The following is a 21215-nucleotide window of genomic DNA, read 5'->3' as shown; positions in this document are numbered from 1 at the left end:
TCCGCCTGCCTGTTGGATCTCTGCCTAAGCCTGCTCCTTACCCTGCTGGACTTCCACTGCCTCCTCCTTTTGCCTTCCCCATTGCCTGAGTACCTGTGTCAGCTGTTACCCTGCACCTTGCCTCCACTTGCACCTTCCTCTGGACATTATTTCTTCAGCCACAATTCATTTCAGCCTCACAAGACCTGGAATACTGGACTGCCTTCTGTTATCACTACCTGGACTTTTTCCCATTGCCTCACTACAGTTCCCAAGTGAACTTTAGTGCTATACCCGGACTTTCTGTTTTACCACATTCATGTCTGTTAAGCCACTCATTAAAAACTCCACGTTTATTTTTAAATCTGCTTCAGTGTCTGCTCCTATTACCACCCCGGGCCCACAACAAAACCAGAACCTCACACCCCAGGGGGACAGGTTAGGTACCCCCAAGGAGAGGTTAGGATTAGACACCCCCCCCAGGAGGGTTAGGTTTAGGGAGCGGTAAGGGGGGGGGTTGGGGTTAGGCATCCCCGGGGGGGAGGTTACAGTTAGGCACCACCCCAGGATTTTAGGGTTAGGCACCCATACGGGAGGGTTAGGGGGGGGGGGGAAGGGAAGGGTTAGATCACTTACCTGCTGCTGTCGGGATTTGAACTGGCGGCTAAACAGCCGCCGGCATTTCAATCCCATTTCTTACCTAAGGCATAGGATGGGGAGAGATGTGTTTCACAGTAACCCCTGGAAATAACAGCCAGTAACATTTCCCTATTACCGCCATTCATCTCTTCTGTTCAGTGTCTTGCAGTTAAGTGCATAGGACAGTGAATGAGAAAACTACTGGGCTATAGGCGGCAGATGAAAAGAGTATGATAGGTAAGTGATGTGTGTTCAAATATAAATCCTCTGATATCAGTATGAAATTGTTACATAACAATGCAAATATTCTTAATAATCACAAATACGATAATCTTTGTCATCCACTATACAATTGTGTTGTCAAAGTTTATACTAAGGTAGCTGTTTTCAATAAAGTGCAAGGGTGCATTATCTACAGCCATGGCCAAAAGTTTTGAAAATGACACATGTATTGGTTTTCACAAAGTTTGCTGCTTCAGTGTTTTTAGAACTTTTTGACAGATGTTACTATGGTATACTCAAATAAAATTACAAGCATTATTGACATTTACATTAAGTTTATGCAAAGAGTCAGTATTTGTAGTGTAGGCCCTTCTTTTTCAAGACCTCTGCAATTCGCCCTGGCATGCTGTCAATCAACTCCAGGGCCACATACTGACTGATGGCCACCCATTCTTGCCTAATCAATGCTTGGAGTTTGTCAGAATTTGTGGATTTTTGTTTGTCCACCCGCCTTTTTCAATGGGATTAAGGTCTGGGGAGTTTCCTGGCAACGGACCCAAAATGTCAATGTTTTGTTCACCGAACCACTTAGTTACCACTTTTGCCAGGACTGATGGTAGCCCTCACCTTTCCTTCTCCGGACAAGCGTTTTTCCAGATGTCCCAAACAATCTGAAAGGGGATTCATCAGAGAAAATAACTTTACCCAAGTCCTCAGCAGTCTAATCCCTGTACCTTTTGAAGAAAATCAGTCTGTCCCTGATGTTTTTCCTGGAGACAAGTGGCTTCTTTGCTGCCCTTCTTGACACAAGGCCATCCTAGAAAATTCTCCATCCTGTGTCATGCCAACAGTAAAGCTTCCTGAGACCATTCATGTGTGAGGTTGCTTCTCAGCCACGGGAGTGGGATCACTCACAATTTTGCCTAAGAACACAGCCATGAATAAAGAATGGTACCAAAACATCCTCCAAGAGCAACTTCTCCCAACCATCCAAGAACAGCTCGGTGACGAACAATGCCTTTTCCAGCATGATGGAGACCCTTGCCATAAGGCAAAAGTGATAACTAAGTGGCTCGGGGAACAAAACATCAAAACTTTGAGTCCATGGCCAGGAAACTGCCCAGAACTTAACCCATTGAGAACTTGTGGTCAATCCTCAAGAGGCGGGTGGACAAACAAAAATCCACAAATTCTGACAAACTCCAAGCATTGATTAGGCAAGAATGGGCGGCCATCAGTCAGTATGTGGCCCAGAAGTTGATTGACAACATGCCAGGGAGTTAATTGCAGAGATCTTGAAAAAGAAGGGCCTACACTGCAAATATTGACTCTGCATAAACTTAAGGCTTATACACACTAGATGATGTGCTGTATGAACGATATTGGTGAAAGATTTCCCTTGAACTTTCTGTAGTGTAGGACAAACAATATTGGATGTACACACTGAAAGATATCTTTCAGTGAAGTCAACCTGCCACATCTCTGAACAGGCAATTTTTGACGATATCGTCAGATTGGCCTGCATGTATGGATGACACAAGACGTCGTTAACGACCCGATGAAGCACGCATCGTTGATTGTTCACTGCATACACACTGAACGATATATCATTGAACGATATTGTTATCGTCTATAGTGTTCATAAAAATTGTCTAGTGTGTGTGCGGCTTTAACGTAATTGTCAATAAAAGCCTTTGACACTTATGAAATGCTTGTAATTTTACTTCAGTATACCATAGTAACATCTGACAAAAAGGTCTAAAAACCCTGAAGCAGCAAACTTTGTGAAAATCAATACTTGAGTCATTCTCAAAACTTTTGGCCATTGCTGTATATTTGCAGCATAATTTGCGTAAGTCCACGGTCTCACATGCACTACCCATGCCATACGTCAGTATAATAATGTAAGGGTTGATGCTAGATCCTATGTGCAGAAAGTAATGTAAGGGCATCATTAGACTGCGACACTTACCAGACTACTACGGTGACCTGGTCTGAGTGATTTTATTGGCAAGCACCACATGAAGCCGTTTTATCGTCATCCAATCAATCGTAGTGGGCGGGCAGAGCACGCAACCTGTCCCTCCACGTGAGGTTGTGCCCGTTATGTTGTAAGGTGGAGCCCGAGCCGTGGAGTCTCAATTATGCTATTTTAGCGTCATCGTTTGGGGGCGTATCCTAAATACGTAATGTTGGTGGGCACTGTTCACGCATGCGCGGCACGGAAGCCTAGCTCGCGCATCGCTAGGGCAAGTTCAGCCCAGTGTGTGTCGGCCTCTCAATCAGTCATTGCCAGAGCTGCCTGGGACAATGAAGCAGAACTCCAATGTACCAGCCTTCCTGAGCAAGCTGTGGACGCTGGTCGAGGACTCGGACACCAACGAGTTCATCACCTGGAGCCAGGTAACCGCCTCCGGGCCTGTGTGCTATGGCATGGCTACCATCTTGTGCCAGTGGCCTGGGCGCCGACATGTTGGCACCTCCGCCTCAGGTCACACGCAGAGGCTCATATTAATGGCGACCGCAGCCATGGGTGTGCTTTAACTATTGCGCGTTGTCTGATCCTGTAATATGGGAGCTGTGATGGGCTGCAGATGCTGTGGTTGCTAACATCGGGGAGTTACATCATACTGCGCCCATAGGCCACTACCATATACAGGCACAAGGCCCTCATATACCCCCTATGCTGTCGCCCTGTGCTCTCCTCACACTGCTATCTAGCATCGGGCGGGCGGCTTGGTCATCCAGGTGCTCTGGCCGGCGCCGCATCATCCTGTCCCATAGGAAGGCAATGACTTAGATAAGTAGCAGCCTGATGTCTCCCGTCGCTGCACTGACTGGTCCGCAGAGCACCCCCGGCCGTATCTGTGCAACCTGTGGGGTACGAGTCGTTGCTAATAGCTGAATTGCCAGAGTGCAGCATGTGTGGGCACTGTGACTGTGAGGTGACTGCTAGTTACAGGATTGTATGTCTCTTGCCTGTGTTACATGTGAGACAAAGTCAAACTATGAAATTACTCGTGAGTGAGAGTCTTTCAGTGGCCCCTATAGTCCTCTGCTCAGCATCACAACACTGCCTAATGTAGAATACACTTAAGGCCCCCATACATGGTGTGATATGCACCTTGCGATGCGACGTCCAATCCGAAAGCTGACATATCGGGTGGTCCCCACAGACCGAGCGATCTACTGCCCGACATGTCGGCACCCACCTCTCCCACCCGCATAGTGCTGCATGGGATCGTACATCGCATCCCCCAAATCAAGTGAACATGCAGTAAGATCTGGAGGTGCGATGTACGACCCCACGGGAGCGCGCACTGGCCGATATACCCACACACGGTACGATATAACAGCAATATCGTATCAATCAGTCGGAGCGACTGCTCTAACGCACCATGTATGGGGCCCTTTTAAGTGACTAGGCAGCCGAGCATCCCCGGAGGCCGAGCGACCATTATGGTAAGCATGCACACTTACCGATCTCCCACTCGATATGTCTGGCCAGATCTCACAACTGGCTGGGTATTTAAAAGCCCACCCAGTTGTGATTTCATTGTCGACGATTCCTGTGGCCAGTATAATGCTGGGTACACACTTGTCTGACAACGCCAGGCCAACAGACCAATTTGGTGTGTATACACACACTTACCGACCGATAAGTCTGGCCACAGGAACCAGTAGTGACGTCATTGTCGACAGTTCCTGTCATCCGTGTGCAATATATCGTATCTGCCGTGCTGCATAGCCGACATGATATACCTGGTATACACACTGACCGATATATTGTTTGTCAGCTGTACGAACGATATAACAGCCATTGTGTACCCAGCATTACGGGGCGATCGATGGGTCACCCGTACACCATGGCAGATGTGGACAATGTATTTCAGATATACTGTATATCGTATGTACACATGAGCCAGTAAACTTAACTATATATTCAATGCCCATACATTTGCCCCCACACAGAGCCCATTCATGTTATGCCACACAAAGGTACCCCTTATACACATGGAATATTCCCAATACTAGTCCCATGAACTGTAATAGTGTGTTAAACGGCTGCACAATATTTAATTGGTAACAATGCCCAATTTCAAAAGGGCACAATGCACCCTGCCCTTTTGACGGCACCCTGCTAAAACAACATGGCGGGTGCCGTACCCACCCGTGGGCCACAGTGTCCTGCGGGTGGAAATAATAGCAGTGCAGCGATCACCGCCGGTGAATAGAAGCCATGCGCACAGCATCTATTCACAGAGAGGGGAGAGCTTATGCCCTTTCTAGGTCCTGAGCTCTGCCAGAGCGCATGACCTAGAGTGAGCTATTGAGAGATATATATTATTCCAGGATTAGTCTGTTGATTATTGTCCATGTGTATTTTTTAATGTATTAATACATTTTGAGCTTTTAATTATTTATGCCCACTTATCAAGGGTTAACCTTTTTGAATGACTGTTTCGAGACTGAAATAATTCAGAATTATTACTTGGGAGCAGCACTTAGTATTCAGAGATATCAGGACTTGTGGTGTTTATTATATTACAATTTTTCTTCATGGTCCATAAGGGCATCCACAGGGATACCATAGGGTGTGTGGTCGGAGAGGTCCACCATCAAACAGTTTAAGCTTTAGCTCCCAGGATGCATCAGTCCTCTACATATACCCAGCCCCCAGGCACAGGCAGACAGTTTTTCATTTGGTGCTTCAGCAGTCCCAAGCATTTTATGTTTGAGTTATTTTATTTTACTTCAGAACAAGCAGCGCTAGGAGTCCTAATGGACGCCTGTGCTGCTGAACCATCGAACTCTTCCGGTACCGCAACACCGGTAACTGGTCAAGTGATTTTGGCGGGCGCCAGTGGGACTTGGCTAGCGGCTCCACTGGGGACCCAGGACTGCAGCCGGGCAGCGGAGACGCAGGTAAGTGGCAGTCCTTACCTCTGGCAGTGGAGACTAATTGTTATAGATTTGCTCACCAGTCCACATTACCAGCCCCGGTATATGAACCAACCTGGGTGTCCTCCTTATCCCAGGTTATGACACAGCTAGTGGATCGTTTATCAACTCCCACGCTGCCTGCTACCATGGGGCACCCACAGCTGTTACAACCTACAATGTCTAACCCCTATGCCATCTCCTTGGATGGATGTTTATGCCCATCAAAATATGGCTCAAACGTCTGCCGCCTCTCTGCAAATATTAGATGGGCAGACCATTAGCCACCAAAGCACAAAGGCGGACTGTATTAACCTCTCACTCCAGCAAGCTTTCGGTTTTGGACGCAACATCTGAAGAGGCAGGTGATGCATAAGGTTTTCTCTGTCACACTCGGGTGAAGAGCACCGTCAATCAACAGTGGATGTTCCTGCTTTGGTGAGGGCGGTTAAATCAATCCCCCAGGGTAAGGCAAGAGGACAATCCTTTCCCAGGCAGTCTAATGGTGCATACAACAGGCAGATTTTTTCTTCAGATCTGAATAACTATTTTAAAAATAGTTCAATCGTTTATATCTGAAAGAAAAATCTGACATGTGGGCAACAATGAACGATGCGCATTCCCATTTGTCAGATAACGATATCTGACATCTGATGTGTTTGCGGTCAGTTTTGGACGATTTCCATTAATTTTAATGCAGTCAAAAATCGTTCAATCGTTTTGCAAATTGTTCAGTAGTTCATCTGACATATCTGATCGTGTGTATGCACCTTGAGACCACCAAGCCGCGAGTAAAGTAGCCTTGGTCGGCCAGACGTCCGGCTTCCGAGCCTGAAGACAAACCTTCCACCTGATGGGGCGGGCCTCCTCCTGGGGGATCCCAAGGTGGGAGGCTGACTTCTTCAATTTGCCAACACTTGGTGTTAAACAGCATCAGACGCCTGGGTCCGAGAAGTGGTCTCTCGGGAGTACGCCCTCACTTTGTTGAGGCGACCTCCCCAGTATTTTTTTGTACAGGTCCCCCATTAGACCCTTATCAAGGCCCTGGCCCTAAGGAAGCCATTCACTCCCTGCTGCATTCAGGGGTGATAATACCAGCTCCTTCGGCTCAGAGAGGAATAGGTTTTTATTTCACTCTCTCTTTGATTCAGAAGCCGAATGGGTCTCATCGGCCTATTCCGAATCTCAGATCCCTCAACAGGTTTGTCAAAGTGCCCAAGTTCCGTATAGAAACTTTACAATCAATTGTCCTGGCAATGGAGCCTGTGGATTTCATGGTTTCTCTGGACATTCAGGATGCATACCTGCATGTACCTATTACTACAACCCAACAGCAGTTCTTACGGTTTGCTGTTCTGCAGCAACATTACCAGTTTCGGGCACTAATCTTTGGTCTGTCAACAGCCTCTCGAGTCTTTACCAAAATAATGGCAGTTGTGATGGCACACGTCAGACGCCAGGGAGAGACAGAATCCTGCCATACCTAGATGACCGCTTAATCTTGGCAGAATCACAGGTTGTGTTACAACACCATCTCCAGCTGATCGTGGACTGCCTGCAAATACACCATGGATGGATCATCAATTGGAAAAAGTCCTTCCTATCTCCAACACAGCAGATGATACATCTGGGAGCACTACTGGATTCTCTAATACAGAGGATCTTTCTGCCAGAATACAAGATTTTGACACTGCACTTACATGTGTGCAGCTTGCTCCCCAATCGGAGGGTATCCATTCACAGCAATGCAGGTCCTGGGGTTCATGGTGTCCACCTTCGATATAGCGGAATACGCCCAGTTCCACTCTAGGCCTTTGCAGCAACTGTTTATTTCCCGGTGGAATGGACAGTATCATCTGATCTGGTCCCAGACGATTCTCCTCTCTCCAGAAGTTTGGCTTTCCCTCTCATGGTGGCTACAGACGTCCCATCTGGACAAGGGTTGCCCCTTCTGGAAACCAATTTGGGAACTTCTCACGACAGATGCCAGCCTTCACGGATGGAACGTGGTAGTCTGTCATCATTTCTTTCAGGAACGGAGGACAACTCAGGAAAGTCGTCTACCCATAAACATTCTGGAGCTTCGAGCCATGTACAGAGCACTCACTCAGGCGCAGGATTTCCTTCACGGCAGGCCGGTCCAGATCCAGACTGACGATGCAACTGCGCTAGCGTACCTCAAACATCAGGGAGGCACGTAAAGTCGGGCAGCCATGTAGGAAGTGGCAAACATTCTGGTCTGGCCAAAGGTAATCTCCCAGCATTCTCAGCAATGTTCATTCCAGGAGTCCTCAACTGGGAAGTGGACTTCCTAAGCAGTCAGGACATACATGCCGGACAATGGGCTCTCCACTCGGATGTCTTTCAACTCTTGATGGACAAATGGGGCCAGCCAGATGTAGGCCTCATGGCCTCACGTCACAATCACAAGGTCCCCAAGTACGGGTCCAGGACCAGAGACCCCTCAGCTGACTTCGTTGACGCTCTGGCAGCGAGGTGGGACTTCGCATTCCTCTTTCCTCTGATCTCCCTCCTCCTGAGGGTGCTTCGAAAATTCAAGCAAGAAGGCGGCACAGTGATACTAATAGCCCCGGCCTGGCCCAGTTGACATAGGTTCACAGACCTATGGAATCTCTCCACAGACACTCCGTTTCCAATTCCTCTATGGCAGGATCTATTAGCACAGGGTTCTTGCCTGCACCCGTCTCTACCTTGTCCGTGGCTCTTGAGTCTTTCCCTCTTAAGAAGAGACTTTGCTCAGGGTGCTTAAGCCTGCCTTAGCCTGCATCTATTAGAGTTTGGCACTCTTACTTTCAATGGTGCTTCCCCTGAGGCTATGACCCTACAGTTTTTAGGGTCTTCCGGGTGCTTGGTTTTCTCCAGGCTGGGTTAGACCTTTGGTCTCCGCCTGGCCTCCCTTAGAGTTCAGGTTTCTGCTCTGTCAATCCGCTTCCAGCGAAGGATTGCTCCCCTTCCTGATGTCAGAACATTCTTTGTGTGTCCCCCGCATTCAACCTCCTTTAGTCCCTCCGGTGGTTCTGTGGGATTTGTCCTTTGGTTCTCAGGGTTCTACAGGCTCCTCCGTTTGACCTTCTAGAATCGGCCCTCAAGTGGCTGACAGCGAAGACACACTTTCTCCTCGCCAGCTTCTCTGCCTGCAGGGTATCTGACTTGGCAGCGCTTTCCTGTCGCTCCCCGTTTTTGGTCTTTCATTCGGACAGAGCTGTCCTCCGTGCTAGGGCTGGGTACCTCCCTAAAGTGGTATCCCAGTTCCATTTGATTGAAGAGATTGTAGTTCTGGCCACCTTGGATGTGGTTCATGCTTTTCGGATCTACGTGGATCGTACTAATTCCTTGAGGAAATCGGATTCTCTTTTTGTGCTGTATGGCTTTCACAAGCAAGGCTGGCCATCTAGTAAACAGACATTGGGTCGATGGCTTTGCATGATCAATTCTAAGGCCTACATGCAAGCTGAATTTTCTGTTCCTAACAGGATTACAGCTCATTCTACTCTCTGTGGGAACATCGTGGGCGTTTCGATGTGGCGCTTCTGCTGAACAATTGTGCAAGTCGGCTACGTGGTCTTCCATCCACATCTTTCTCAGGTTAAGCCTTTGATACCTTTGCCTCTTAGGATGCTTCCTTGGGCGTCGGATTCTTCCTTCTGCTCAGGAGCATCCCCACCCTTAAAGAAACTGCTATAGGACATCCCCACAGTATCCCTGTGGATCCCCCTATGGACCCTGAAGAAGAAATTAAGAGCTATGGTAGATTTACCTTTTGTTAACTCTATTACTTCAAATTCCATAGGATCCACGCCCTGCCCTATTTCTGAAGGGCAGAAAGCACCCTGCCCTCCAGCGCGGCTCCCCACTGAAACAACCTGTAGTGTCCCGCAGGTGGGGAAAACGGCAGAGCAGCGGTCATCGCCAGTGAATGGATGCCGGGCGCATACACCCGGTATCCATTCATGGTGACCGCGGTGCTTGGAGACTTCCCGGCATGTCCGTAAGTGTCGGGCACACCCCCGAGAGTGACGAAAAGGGGACTAGTCATAAAGACACGACCCCTTTTAATTGGTCACGCCCCATTTCCGGGGGTGCGCAGAAGTGCCCTAGCTCTAGGTCCAGCGCCCTGCCTGCCGCCGGACCTAGAGTGAACACTATATTGCATACTACAAGGCTTTTTGCGTACTTTGTAAGTCCCATATTTTACAACATCACTGTTTATGGCAGTGTTTCTTAAACTCAATGCTCAACTCACCTTAACCGTACAGGAGGGCGATTTAATTCAGCGGGAGTGCTCAAGCATGGATATTAAAACCTGGATTTTTAAGGTAGCTTGAGGGCCAAGTTTTGGAAACACAGTTTTAGGGGATTACCCTAACAACAATCTTACAAAATGTCTCAACTGAGGGCTTCATTAAATGTCATGAGTGAGGTTATACACCATTCCAACCAAACTTGTATGATGACTCAACATCTGTTAACATCTAAAGAGAAGCTATTCAGCTCACCGACATTCGTTCATTAATTGATGAGGTTATTTGTCCATACATTTGTATGTATTAATACAAGCCATGGTTCTAGGTTAGCAACACACTTTTTTTTAATCCTTTTTGATGTATTACGTTAAATAACATTTTTGTTTGTAACCGTGAGCACACCTATGTCCTGTTTTGTGAAAATATATATATATATTTTTTTTTTTACACTGACAGATTCCTAACTGTACCTGTAACTTGATATGGTATGTTAAGATTAGTACCTATGCTTGATGTGCTTCTTAACATGTGATGTGATTTTCTCACTCCCACACTTATCATTGCCAGGCAATTACTGCCTTTTGTATCTGCTCTTTCAAATGGGCTAATACTTTTTTTTTTTTTTTTTTTTTTTTTTTTTTTAGAATGGGCAGAGTTTCTTAGTCCTCGATGAACAACGGTTTGCTAAGGAGATTTTGCCCAAGTACTTCAAGCACAATAACATGGCCAGCTTTGTGAGACAGCTAAACATGTGTAAGTATAGAGGCAGATTTGCACATAACATTGTTATATTGTAGTTAAAATTCAAGATGGGTAACGAAGAGGTCAAAACATGATGGCACACTGGTTTAGTTGTTAGCATTACTGTCTCAAAGCACCGAGGTCATGAGTTCAATTCCTGACAGTCTAATATGTGTGGAGTTTGTATGTTCTCTGTTTGCATGGGTTTCCTCCCACACTCCAGAAATATACTGATAGGTTGATTGGCTTCTGACAAAATGTAACCCTAGTATGTATGTGTTCATGTGATATGGAATATAGATTGTAAGCTCTGTTGGTGCAGGGGTTGATATGAGCAACAAAATATTGTCAGTAAAGTACTGCATAATGTGTGTGTGCTATACAAATTAATAATTGAATACTTTCAACATTTTATGAAAGTGTAAAATTGATTCCCAATAAAGCATTCTGTGTCTGAATGTTAAGGTGATTTTGTAGTATTTTAATCTACAAATGACTTCTAATTTCAGTGGTTTGTTTTGTCCCTCTTAGATGGCTTCAGAAAGGTTGTTCATGTGGACTCTGGAATTATGAAACAGGAGAGGGATGGTCCAGTTGAATTTCAACATCCATTCTTTATTCAGGGACAAGATGAGCTATTAGAGAATATTAAGAGAAAGGTAATGGTAGCTGTCTATCACATACATGGAAAACAAAATATCCTTGTTGTGTATGTTTAACAACATACATATTGTCATTTTATCTTAATAGGTATCCTCTACAAGACCTGAAGAAGCTAAGGTGAGACAGGAAGACATATCTAATATCTTGAGCAGTGCTGCAAAAGTTCAAGTCAAACAAGACACCATTGACTCAAGACTATTTACACTGAAAAGGTAATTTATGATAAAGACTCATCGAAGAGCTTATATTACATGTGAAAAATGCAAATGAAGCCAGTATGGTTTCAGGCACGTGCTTTATTGTGTGCCATTCTTAAGCCTGGCAAACTTGCGTTAAAGTTTATAGCTCATGAAATAATGAAGGCAAATAGCTTTATGTACACTATTTCAGACAAGCTTTTTCTTTATCAGTTACCGGCAGAAATTACAAGTTTTAAGACTTGATACAATATAGTATGTTTATAAGGAGATCTCTAAGTACATTGCTTTAAGGAAAATTTGGGAACACTCTTAGGAGGGGATGTAGCTCTCGGGATGAGAGTCCAGAGCAATTCCTTTGCCTGCGCTGTAATCCCGCGACTAGCAATTTTTTGTTTGCACCCTCCTGCTCGTAACGTTTGTACTATAATTAGTATGTTGGCAAAGAGCTCCTTAATTTCAAAAGCTAACCCACTCATGAGTCAATCAGGAACTATAAAGTTTCTTCATATAATACTCTGCTCAAATCTTTTGATCACTGAACCTGTGTGATGTACTGTGCAAATCTGTAAGATTCAGCCACGTATCCTATCTATGTGCATAGTGGCTAGATATGCCTGTGTAAAGGAAATGTTTGTAAAGTTGGACTCTTAGCTGATCGGTCTAGTTCTTTTGGTGTGCTTACAGCTGTTTATGGGTTTCTTTTGCAGAGAAAATGAGGCCTTATGGAGAGAAATTTCAGAACTTCGCACCAAACACTCTCAGCAGCAACAGGTTATTCGAAAAGTAAGACTGTTTAAAATAGCTTTTTCCTAGATTTCAAATCAATATGTTAACACCATTGTTTGTCAGATGACAAAATGAATAACAAAATGCTAAGAAGATAAAACTCTGCTGTTGTGGTAATGCTTGTCGGACTTTCAGCGTTGGGATTCAGGCCGGCGGCACTCCATCCGATGGTCTGATAACTTCATCCCGATACAAAAACTCATCTCCTTAACACACACACATTGTGCTCTTCGAGGAAACTACATACCCCAATGTAACTTAATGCACCATACATAATACAATGATCAATGTACAGCTAGACACTATTTTTTCTTCAGGGTCCATAGGTTCCACAGGGAGACCTTGTGGTATAGATTGGGGAACCAAATCCAGGCACCAAGCAGCTTTCAACTCCCAGGATGCACTGGGTCCACTCTCCCTATAGCCCCGCCCACCCGAGCCAGAGGCACCTCAGTTTGAGTTGGTGCCCAGCCGGAGTCAGGTCACTGTTCTCGCAAAACTATTTAATTTTATTTTTATGATTTCTGATAGTTTTACTATCTCCAGAGTGCGCAGCAACTGACTGTCCATGAGACGTCTGTGCTGTTGCGACGCCAGTACTTAGCTGAGGATCTCTGAGGGACCCCGGGGTTCGTGCTAGCCGGTCCCCGCGAACTTCCCAGACTGCGACTTTTGCGATTTGAGATTTTTTGAGATTTGACTCAGGAAGGGTTATGCATAAGGTGCCACCAGGTACTGGGCCCCTTAAAGGAACCCCCTTGGGCGGTTCTTTTCTCAGACCCTGGCTTCCATTGCGGATCGCCTGGTGGCCCCCACAGTTGTAACCCACTTGGGGTTACCTCAACATGCTGTCGTTCCCCCTCAGGGTATCTCACAATTCTTGCAGTCTACCTCTGTGACACAGACTGTTGCTCCCTACCAGGGTTTTTCACAGTACATGCAATCCCCTCATGTACCACAACAGTCTGTCATTTCCCTTGCAGGGATTACTGCAAAACCACCCTGGGTGGATGTCTTTTCTAAGCTACGGCCTTTTTCAGACCATGTTAGAGAAGGACAAACCTAAAGAAGGCGTCTAAATGCCCTGTGGTCTGCACTGCTGTCTAACACAGATTGTCAGACAAGGGAGAGATGGATGATGTGTCTGACTCCTATTTCTTTCATCACGAGGGGGAGCCCAAGTCATGTACTGATATCCCTGTTTTGGTGCTGTGGTCAGGTCCATCTTGGTTATAGAGGATGTCAAACCTGCACACCTAAATCAAATCGCCCTCAGTTTAAGAAAGTTAGTGTCTTTGGCTGTTTTCCCCCTCTCTGACCAGCTGGTGCATCACATGGCGGAGTTCTGGCAGTCGCCAGATAAGAGGTATCACAAAAGCGTTTGGCCTCATGTTACCCATTTCCTGAGGGTCATTGCAAGTAATAGGAATGGCCTTCTGCGGTGGATTCTCATGTTACTCGTTTGTTAAAGAGCACTACTACGCCTCCCATCCCTTCCCTGAAGGATTTTACGAATAGGAAGGTGGGAGCTTGACTGAAATCAATGTACTCCTCTTTCAGGGGCTGTTGCCCGTCCAACCATGGCTATTGCATGGGTGGCTAAAGCTATAGAGAGCTGGGCTGATGCATTTGAAGACTTTTTTTTTCCCGCAGAAGCTTCTCTGGATCAGATGTCTTTTGTTGCTCACATTAAAGATGCAGTTTACTATGTTGGAGGAGCAATATTGGATGCCAGTCTCCTAACCTCCAGGGTTTCGGCCGTGACTGTGTCTGTCCGCCATACCTGTGGCTGCGCTCAAGGAAGGCAGTTGTGGTTCCAAGATAGTCCTTAAAGGATTACCCAATAAGGGGGAGATCTTGTTTGGCCCTGACCTTGACAAGGTTGTAGCAACGTTGGCAGCATCACATATTTCTGCCTTCAGCTACTTCCACTACAGGGCCTCGGACTACATCTGTTAAGTCCTTTTGTCCCCAAGGAAAGCATAAAGGCCAGTCCTTTCCTAGGCAGTCGGTTTCCACGAGGGCTGCCATACCCAGAACCAAGCAGACCCTGCTTCTAAACCTGAGTATAACCCTTAGCCTGATAGGACAGGCATTCATCTGGGGGATCCCAGAGTGAGAGGCCGACTTCTTCAGTTCGCCCAGTGCTGGTGTCAAACCACCACGGATGCTTGGGTAAGAGAATGGGGTCTCTCACGGGTACGCCCTCTCATTTCTCAGATGGCCTCCCCACCTGTTTTTCTGCACAGGCCTTCCTTCAGACCGAACAAGACCTTAAGAATCCAGAAAGCTATACAGTCCTTGCTGTAAGCAGGGGTAATTATGCCAGTCCCACTATCTCAGCGAGGGACTGGTTATTCTACTTTCTTTCTGGTTTAGAAGCCAAATGGCCTTTCCTCAATCTCAAATCCCTGAACAAGTTCCTAAAGGTGCCTAGGTTCAGGATGGAAACCCTACGCTCCATCATCCTAGCTATGCAGCCTGGGGACTTTATGGTATCGCTAGATATTCAGGACGTGTACTTATAGCGCCCTCTCATCAGCGTTATCTCCGGGTTGCTATTCCACAGCAACACTTCCAATTTTCAGGCTCTGCCCTTTAGACTGTCCACAGCCCCACCGGGGTTTACCAGAAATATGGCTTTTATGACACATGGTATCCAACTGCTACTGTATCTGGGTGGCCTCCTGCTCTTCGGATCCCCAGATGTGCTTCAAAGCCATTTCCAGTTAACCATTGCTTTCCTTCATAAGCACGGATGCTTAATCAACTGGGTAAAAGTCCTCCCTGATTCCCTCACAAAGAATGATTCATCTGGGAGCCCTGCGGGTTTCTCAGGATCAGAGAATCTTCCTGACTTCAGACAAGATCTCCGCTCTTCAACTACGAGTGTGCAGATGTCTCAACAGTCGAGTGTCCATACACTCAGTAATGCTGGTTCTGGAATCCATGCTGTCCACCTTCGCCATGGTGGAATATGCTCCGTTCCATTCCAGGCCTTTGCAAAAACTGATCCTCTCCAGGTGGAACGGGTTTCTCCATTAGATCAATGTTCAGACTGCCATCTCTGCAGTGTTCATTTCGGGAGTTCTCATTTGGGAAGCGGACTTCCTCAGCCGTCATGATGTGCATCCCGGGGACTAGTCTCTTCACCAAGAGGTGTTTCAACTTCTAGTTAGCAGATGGGGCCTCCCAGAGGTTGCCCTCATAGCCTCCTGATACAATCACAAACTACCGGTGTACGGGTCCATATCTAGAGGTACCGAAGCGACCTTCGGAGACGCATTGTCAGTGAAGTTGACCTTCCAATTTTTGTACCTGTTCCCTCTAGTTACCCTTCTTCCTCGAGTTCTTCAGGCGTTCAATCAAGACAGAGGTACTGTCCTGCTGGTGGCTCCAGCTTGACCCACACGAAACTGGTACTTAGTTTTTCGGAGTCTCTCCCATAGACACTCCGTTCATGCTGCCTGAATTTCCGGACCTGTTGTTTCAGGGTCCTTGCCTTTTCCTGGACCTGGATCTTTTGTCTTTGACTGCGTCCCTACTAAGGTCCAAAGAATTCTCTGGCTCTGTCATCAGGATGCTTAGAGCGCGTAAGCCAGCTCCTGCTGGGATCTGCCACAGAGTGTGGCATACATACTTCTAATAGTATTGTACCAGTATCTACGATCCTCAAGTGTTTAGGATTTCCAGAGTCCTGGCATTCCTTCTGGCTGGATTGGGTCTAGCCTTTCACGTGGCTTTCCTGAGAGTGCAGGTCTCGGCATTGTCAGTATAGTTCCGGGGTATGCAGTCGGGAAGCTAGCGGACATAGTCCTGACAGCCGGCTTCCTGACTGCTTAATCCCGGCGAGGGTTAAATGACAGGCATCTAAATCTACATGTCATTTTACCGATGTCTGGAGACCGGCACCCAGCATCCTGATCGAAGGGACGCCGAGCGCGGATAGCCGTGGGGGGTTAGGGCCCCCCCCATCCCCCGGGAGGTTAGGTTTAGGCTACGGGAAGGGAGGTTTAGGGTTAGGCCACATGGTCTTCCATCCAGACCTTTCTGAGGTTCTATGCATTTGATACCTTTACCTCTCAGGATGCTTCCTTTTGGGCACCGGATTCTCCTCTCAGCGCAGGAGCGTTTCCACTCTTTTTAAAAGGACTGCTTTGGGACATCCCCAAGGTCTCCCTGTGGAGTCTATGGACCCTGAAGAAGAAAATGAGTTCTGGTAAGAACTTACCTTTTGTTAACTCTTTTTTCGAAGTCCATAGGGTCCACAGGGCAGCCGCCCTGACCGCTCCTGGCTTCATGTCACCGGTTTCCTGTCTTCTTCTCTGTGAGTGTGGTTCTTGAGTGTTCTAGCTTTTTTTGTTTTCTTTACTCCTCCGGCCTTTGGCTACTTACAAACTGAGGTTCCTCTGGATCGTGGGGCGCGGTTATAGGGAGAGTGGACCCAGTGCATCCTGGGAGCTGAAAGCTTTAACTGCGTGGTGCCCGGATTTGGTTCCCCAAGGTCTTCTTGTGGACCCTATGAACTTCGAATAAAGAGAGTTAACAAAGGTTAGTTCTTACCATAACTCTCATTATCTCCTTTGCCCACAAAAATCCACAATTGCCTTTAACTTTTATCCTGTAAAACTACAGCTTTTATATTGTTTTCCAGTAAAACTATGAAGCTCCAGACCACTTTATACACACCTTTTTTCATCGTGCAGTCAACCCGGACAGCCCCATGAGACTTTGCTCTCTAGGGTTGATTCCTACTCATCCATCTAAAAACAGGGCTCCTGTAATCTTTATCACAGCACGTCTCAGCTGCTTGGGGTTTGGACTGGTGAGTCATTGGAGTGTGAATTCCTCTTAACAGCACAATGGAACACTTCTTCCTGCAGTGGAATCTTTAATTACCAGCAAGACCTTGGCTTAGGGGTGAATTACTGGAGGTCTGTTGCTGGTGTGAAGGGAAGCTGTAGGTGCTGAATGTGTTCCTCTTCTCATGGATAAATGTAGTTATTACTTAACTGGCTAATATTTTTTCCAAAAAACGCTCAAATTGTTGGGTTTCTTATTTATTGAATTGGGTCAAGAACCTCTATTTAAAACTTATCTAACAAAAACGTTGGAAGTCCCCAATCTTTTATCCCACAATTCTGTGGGTTTGTATGCAATACCAATATATGGGGCTTAATCATTTTCTTTTTTAAATACAAAAATAGGTATACGTGGTTCTATATAGTTTTATTGCGGGCTATCCCATCCAGTCTCCTGCTTTAAGTTCACTGCTATATTTAATGCAGCTGTATTCAATTGTTAGTATCATCCAGTAGTATGCATTGGTTTGCTGGATGGATGATACTAACAATCGAAGACAGTCTGTTTAAACTTTGACACAATCTGCGAACAATATATCTCTAAATTGGATACTGTGTCTTTATCTCCAGAACACTGTTTTATAAAGTGTCTTGCATCATAGTAGTACTGAATGAAAGTGGATAGAGAAATGTATAATACTTACACTGGATTATATATCTAATTCACTTGAGGCAATAAGAGGATAATATTAACACTAATAATATATGGGAAGATTATGGGATAATCTGAGTATACAAAATCTAGAAGTGACATTTAGGAGATACATACTGCCAATATAGCCTTTATTATATGAAGATGCTGAATTGATGAGGCAGCAGCCATGAAGATGTGAATAATATTTTAATATACTTCTATATCTTTTTGCACAATTCTTAATTTTAATATTTCACTGTTGCTTTTTTATATATTTGTGATATCTTTTAATGTTTACCAAAAAAATTATAATTTTTAATTTTAAAGTGGTCTCAAGTGCACCTTCAGCAATATGTTCTTTTTCTTTTGTTGGTTCTATAGTTCATAAATTAGTGGGTAACCTTAACTCCTTATAAAGTGTTGGTATTATACCAATTGAAATAAATGCGTATAATTATGAGTATGAGGCCAGTTGGATTAAACTAAATGATAATATACTGGTGCAGAACTGTTTCTTGTATGTGTTAACATTTTAGCTATGTTTACATTGGAGGGGGCAAACTGAGCAGGAAGAAATCAACTGTGGTGTAGTGTGTGAGGAACAATGGGACAAACTAGAGTCTCTGGCTTGTTGCTGAATCGCAATAAGCTAAAGCTGGGTACACACTAGACAATTAAATTGGACGATTTGAGCTGAATTGGAACGACAAATCATCCACATCTAGTGTGTACGCTCCGGTGCAACGTTCCAGGCAGATCTGAAGATATCACATGGGGTGCAGTGCATCTTGCATGGTCCAGGGCAAAGGTAAATCGTCCCGATCATCGGAGAGTTTGCCGAGTTGTCTAGTGTGTACCCATCTTATCTGTCCTCAGGCAGTAAATACATAGTGGTGGTTTGTGTGTCTTCTTTTTTGTGAGAACGCTTTCAATTTGCAAAGACATTAATAACATTCTTCCACGTTGAGTGACGAAATACATGAATTATATGAAAAATGTTCAGGTCTAAAATGTCTTTTATTTAAAATTTGCAGATTGTGCAGTTCATTGTGACCTTGGTGCAGAATAACAGATTAGTGAGTTTGAAGAGAAAACAGTAAGCACCTTGTTTTTATAATTTTTATAATTTATTTGGAGTCCATGTGATGTAAACAAACCACAACTAACTCCCCCCTCCTCTCCTTCTTTTCTTTGATTGAAGGCCTTTACTTCTGAACAAAAAAATATCTCCCAAAGCCACCATTTTACAGACCATGGTTAAGGAAACTGTTGAAGACAGTCATCACGTAAGTGTCTACTCAGTGCATATTATAAGTGCAGTTAAGCTCCATGTAAACAAACTATAGTTGTGTAATTGTGTGGAATGTATATCTGTTAGTGTGGTCATATTTGATGTTACAGCTGTTTTGGAAAGTGGATCTTTTGAGATAGGGGGGAAAAGGCAATATCACAATAACCTTACCTCTTTATAACCTGTTGTAGTTTAAAATGCTACAGGAGTTTGATCAGAACCATGAGTATTTCTCCAGCTATACAGAGCCCCTCTACGAGTCCATATCAAAATTAAGAGAAAACGCTCTATTTAGTGTTTTTGTGCTTGGTTTCTTGAGTCTATCTTGAGCTATTCCTCTTATTTAAAAGATGTTCCCTCCAGGATTTGCTCTGGATAGTCCTGACCTTGGACGACACCTCGGTCCTGTTCATGGCATTGATGGGTAAGACCATACAGTGTGCTAGGTTTCACTGTCGGAAGTTTCAGTGGGAAATTCTGAAGGTTTGGTCTGAGTCCAATGATGACCTGGTCCCTCAACTGCTCACCATCTTGTTGAGTACTTGTCAGTCCCTTCAGTGCTGGCTGGTAGCGGAGAATTTTTGGAGGAGCAGGTCTGTGGCCACTCTGTTCTGGGTCATTGTAACTACGGATGCCAGTTTTCTGGATTGGGGGCAGTGACCTTACATCTTCGCCTGTAGGGACTTTGGTCTCTGCAGGAGTAAATTTTTCACATGATTCTGGAGCTCCAGGCCTGTCCAGTGCGCAGTCTGTTCTCAGAGGAAAGCTAATCTGGATCTAGTCGGACAATGCCAAGCCTGATCAGATCTTATCTTGGGCGGAGCTAGTCTCTTGAGGGCTATGGGGTTCTTTTCCAGTGTAGTGCAGACCACATTGTGGGCCCAGAAGCCTATTTTGGCTCGCAGCTACCACAGTGTGAAAGATCTGTGTTTTATGGCATGAAAAAAAATAAAGATGGGTGGGGATATCATACAGTTTTTGTCTCTCCTGGTTCCTTGCTTGTCTTCAGGATGGTTTGGAGGCGAGTCTATGCTTGGGTTCTCCCAAGGTGCAGGTCTCTGCACTGTCCCTTTTATAATGCTCAGCAGGTTGGCCCTTCTTCCCAAGGTCTGTATTTTAGCAGGGCATTACCCATTTTCCCTTACTGATGGCTCCTTGGCAACCTGGCTCTGTCTGCCCTTCAAGGGGCGCCATTTGAACAGTTGAAGACTATTGAAGTGTTTTACCAGAAAGCTTGTCTTCCTCATGGCTATTGCATTGTTCAGGCGGGTGTTTGAACTTTGGTATCTTTTGTTGCACGTTGCCTTACTCTTATCTATTATGAGAATCTGGCAGTATTGGACACAATTGACAACTCCACATTAACTGTGAAATTGTCCTCACTATGCTTCAGCCTTCTGCTTCCTCCTCTGGCCAGGGTATTTTGGCTCTTTTGGATGTGGTCCGGTATTTGGATCGGACGTCCTCTGTTAGGTGGATAGATTCTCTACTGGTGCTTTATAATCTTAAACGTCATTGGCCAGCAGGGAAATTTCATGGTGGATCTGCTCGGTTATCCTCCAGGTTTTACAATGCAGTGCACAGACGCCCACTCTGGTGTCTGTGCACTCTACCGGGGCAGTGACTGTTTTTTGTGCTACACGGCATGGGGCCTCCCCAGAACACTTGTTTCAGGCTCAGCTAGAGCGTAAAGCCTCACTAGGTGTCAGGAGAATGGACTTGGATGAGATGACACTATTGCTTGTGCATCCTATGCTCTTGTCATGGGACAGTGCTCTGGATGGTACTCCTGCCCTATGAGTGCAGGTTTCTGGCCAGGGCCTCCTGCACTGCCATGCCACCATCTAGCTGGTGTCGAGCGTTTAAGCAAGTGATTTCCCCTCTCACAAGTACCTGGAGAGGTGAGAGTATTGTAGCTTTTGTCTGTTTCCTAGGGCTGGAGACTGCCTTGACTGCAGAGCCTGCTGCCTGGTTAGCCCCAGTTCCACTGGA

General features: G+C 45.7%; 1 protein-coding gene across 1 annotated transcript in view; it reads left to right on the top strand.

The window, feature by feature from the left end:
• Positions 1–3045: 3045 nt before the first annotated feature.
• The window catches only part of HSF2 (heat shock transcription factor 2), a 40045-nt gene continuing 21875 nt past the window's right edge, over positions 3046–21215 (top strand). The window contains exons 1-7 of the mRNA XM_088443116.1: positions 3046–3243; positions 10691–10799; positions 11319–11446; positions 11538–11662; positions 12358–12433; positions 18967–19028; positions 19134–19218. Of these exons, the coding sequence (XP_088299242.1) occupies positions 3151–3243; positions 10691–10799; positions 11319–11446; positions 11538–11662; positions 12358–12433; positions 18967–19028; positions 19134–19218 (678 nt within the window). The 5' untranslated portion in view covers positions 3046–3150. The remainder of the gene's footprint in view (positions 3244–10690; positions 10800–11318; positions 11447–11537; positions 11663–12357; positions 12434–18966; positions 19029–19133; positions 19219–21215) is intronic.

The sequence above is a fragment of the Taudactylus pleione genome, unplaced genomic scaffold (genome assembly GCF_031769625.1).
Source record: "Taudactylus pleione unplaced genomic scaffold, aTauple2 ptg000326l, whole genome shotgun sequence".
NCBI classification, from domain to species: Eukaryota; Metazoa; Chordata; class Amphibia; order Anura; family Myobatrachidae; genus Taudactylus; species Taudactylus pleione.
The sequence above is the reverse complement of the archived record's forward strand: the minus strand, read 5'-3'. Positions and strand labels throughout refer to the sequence as shown.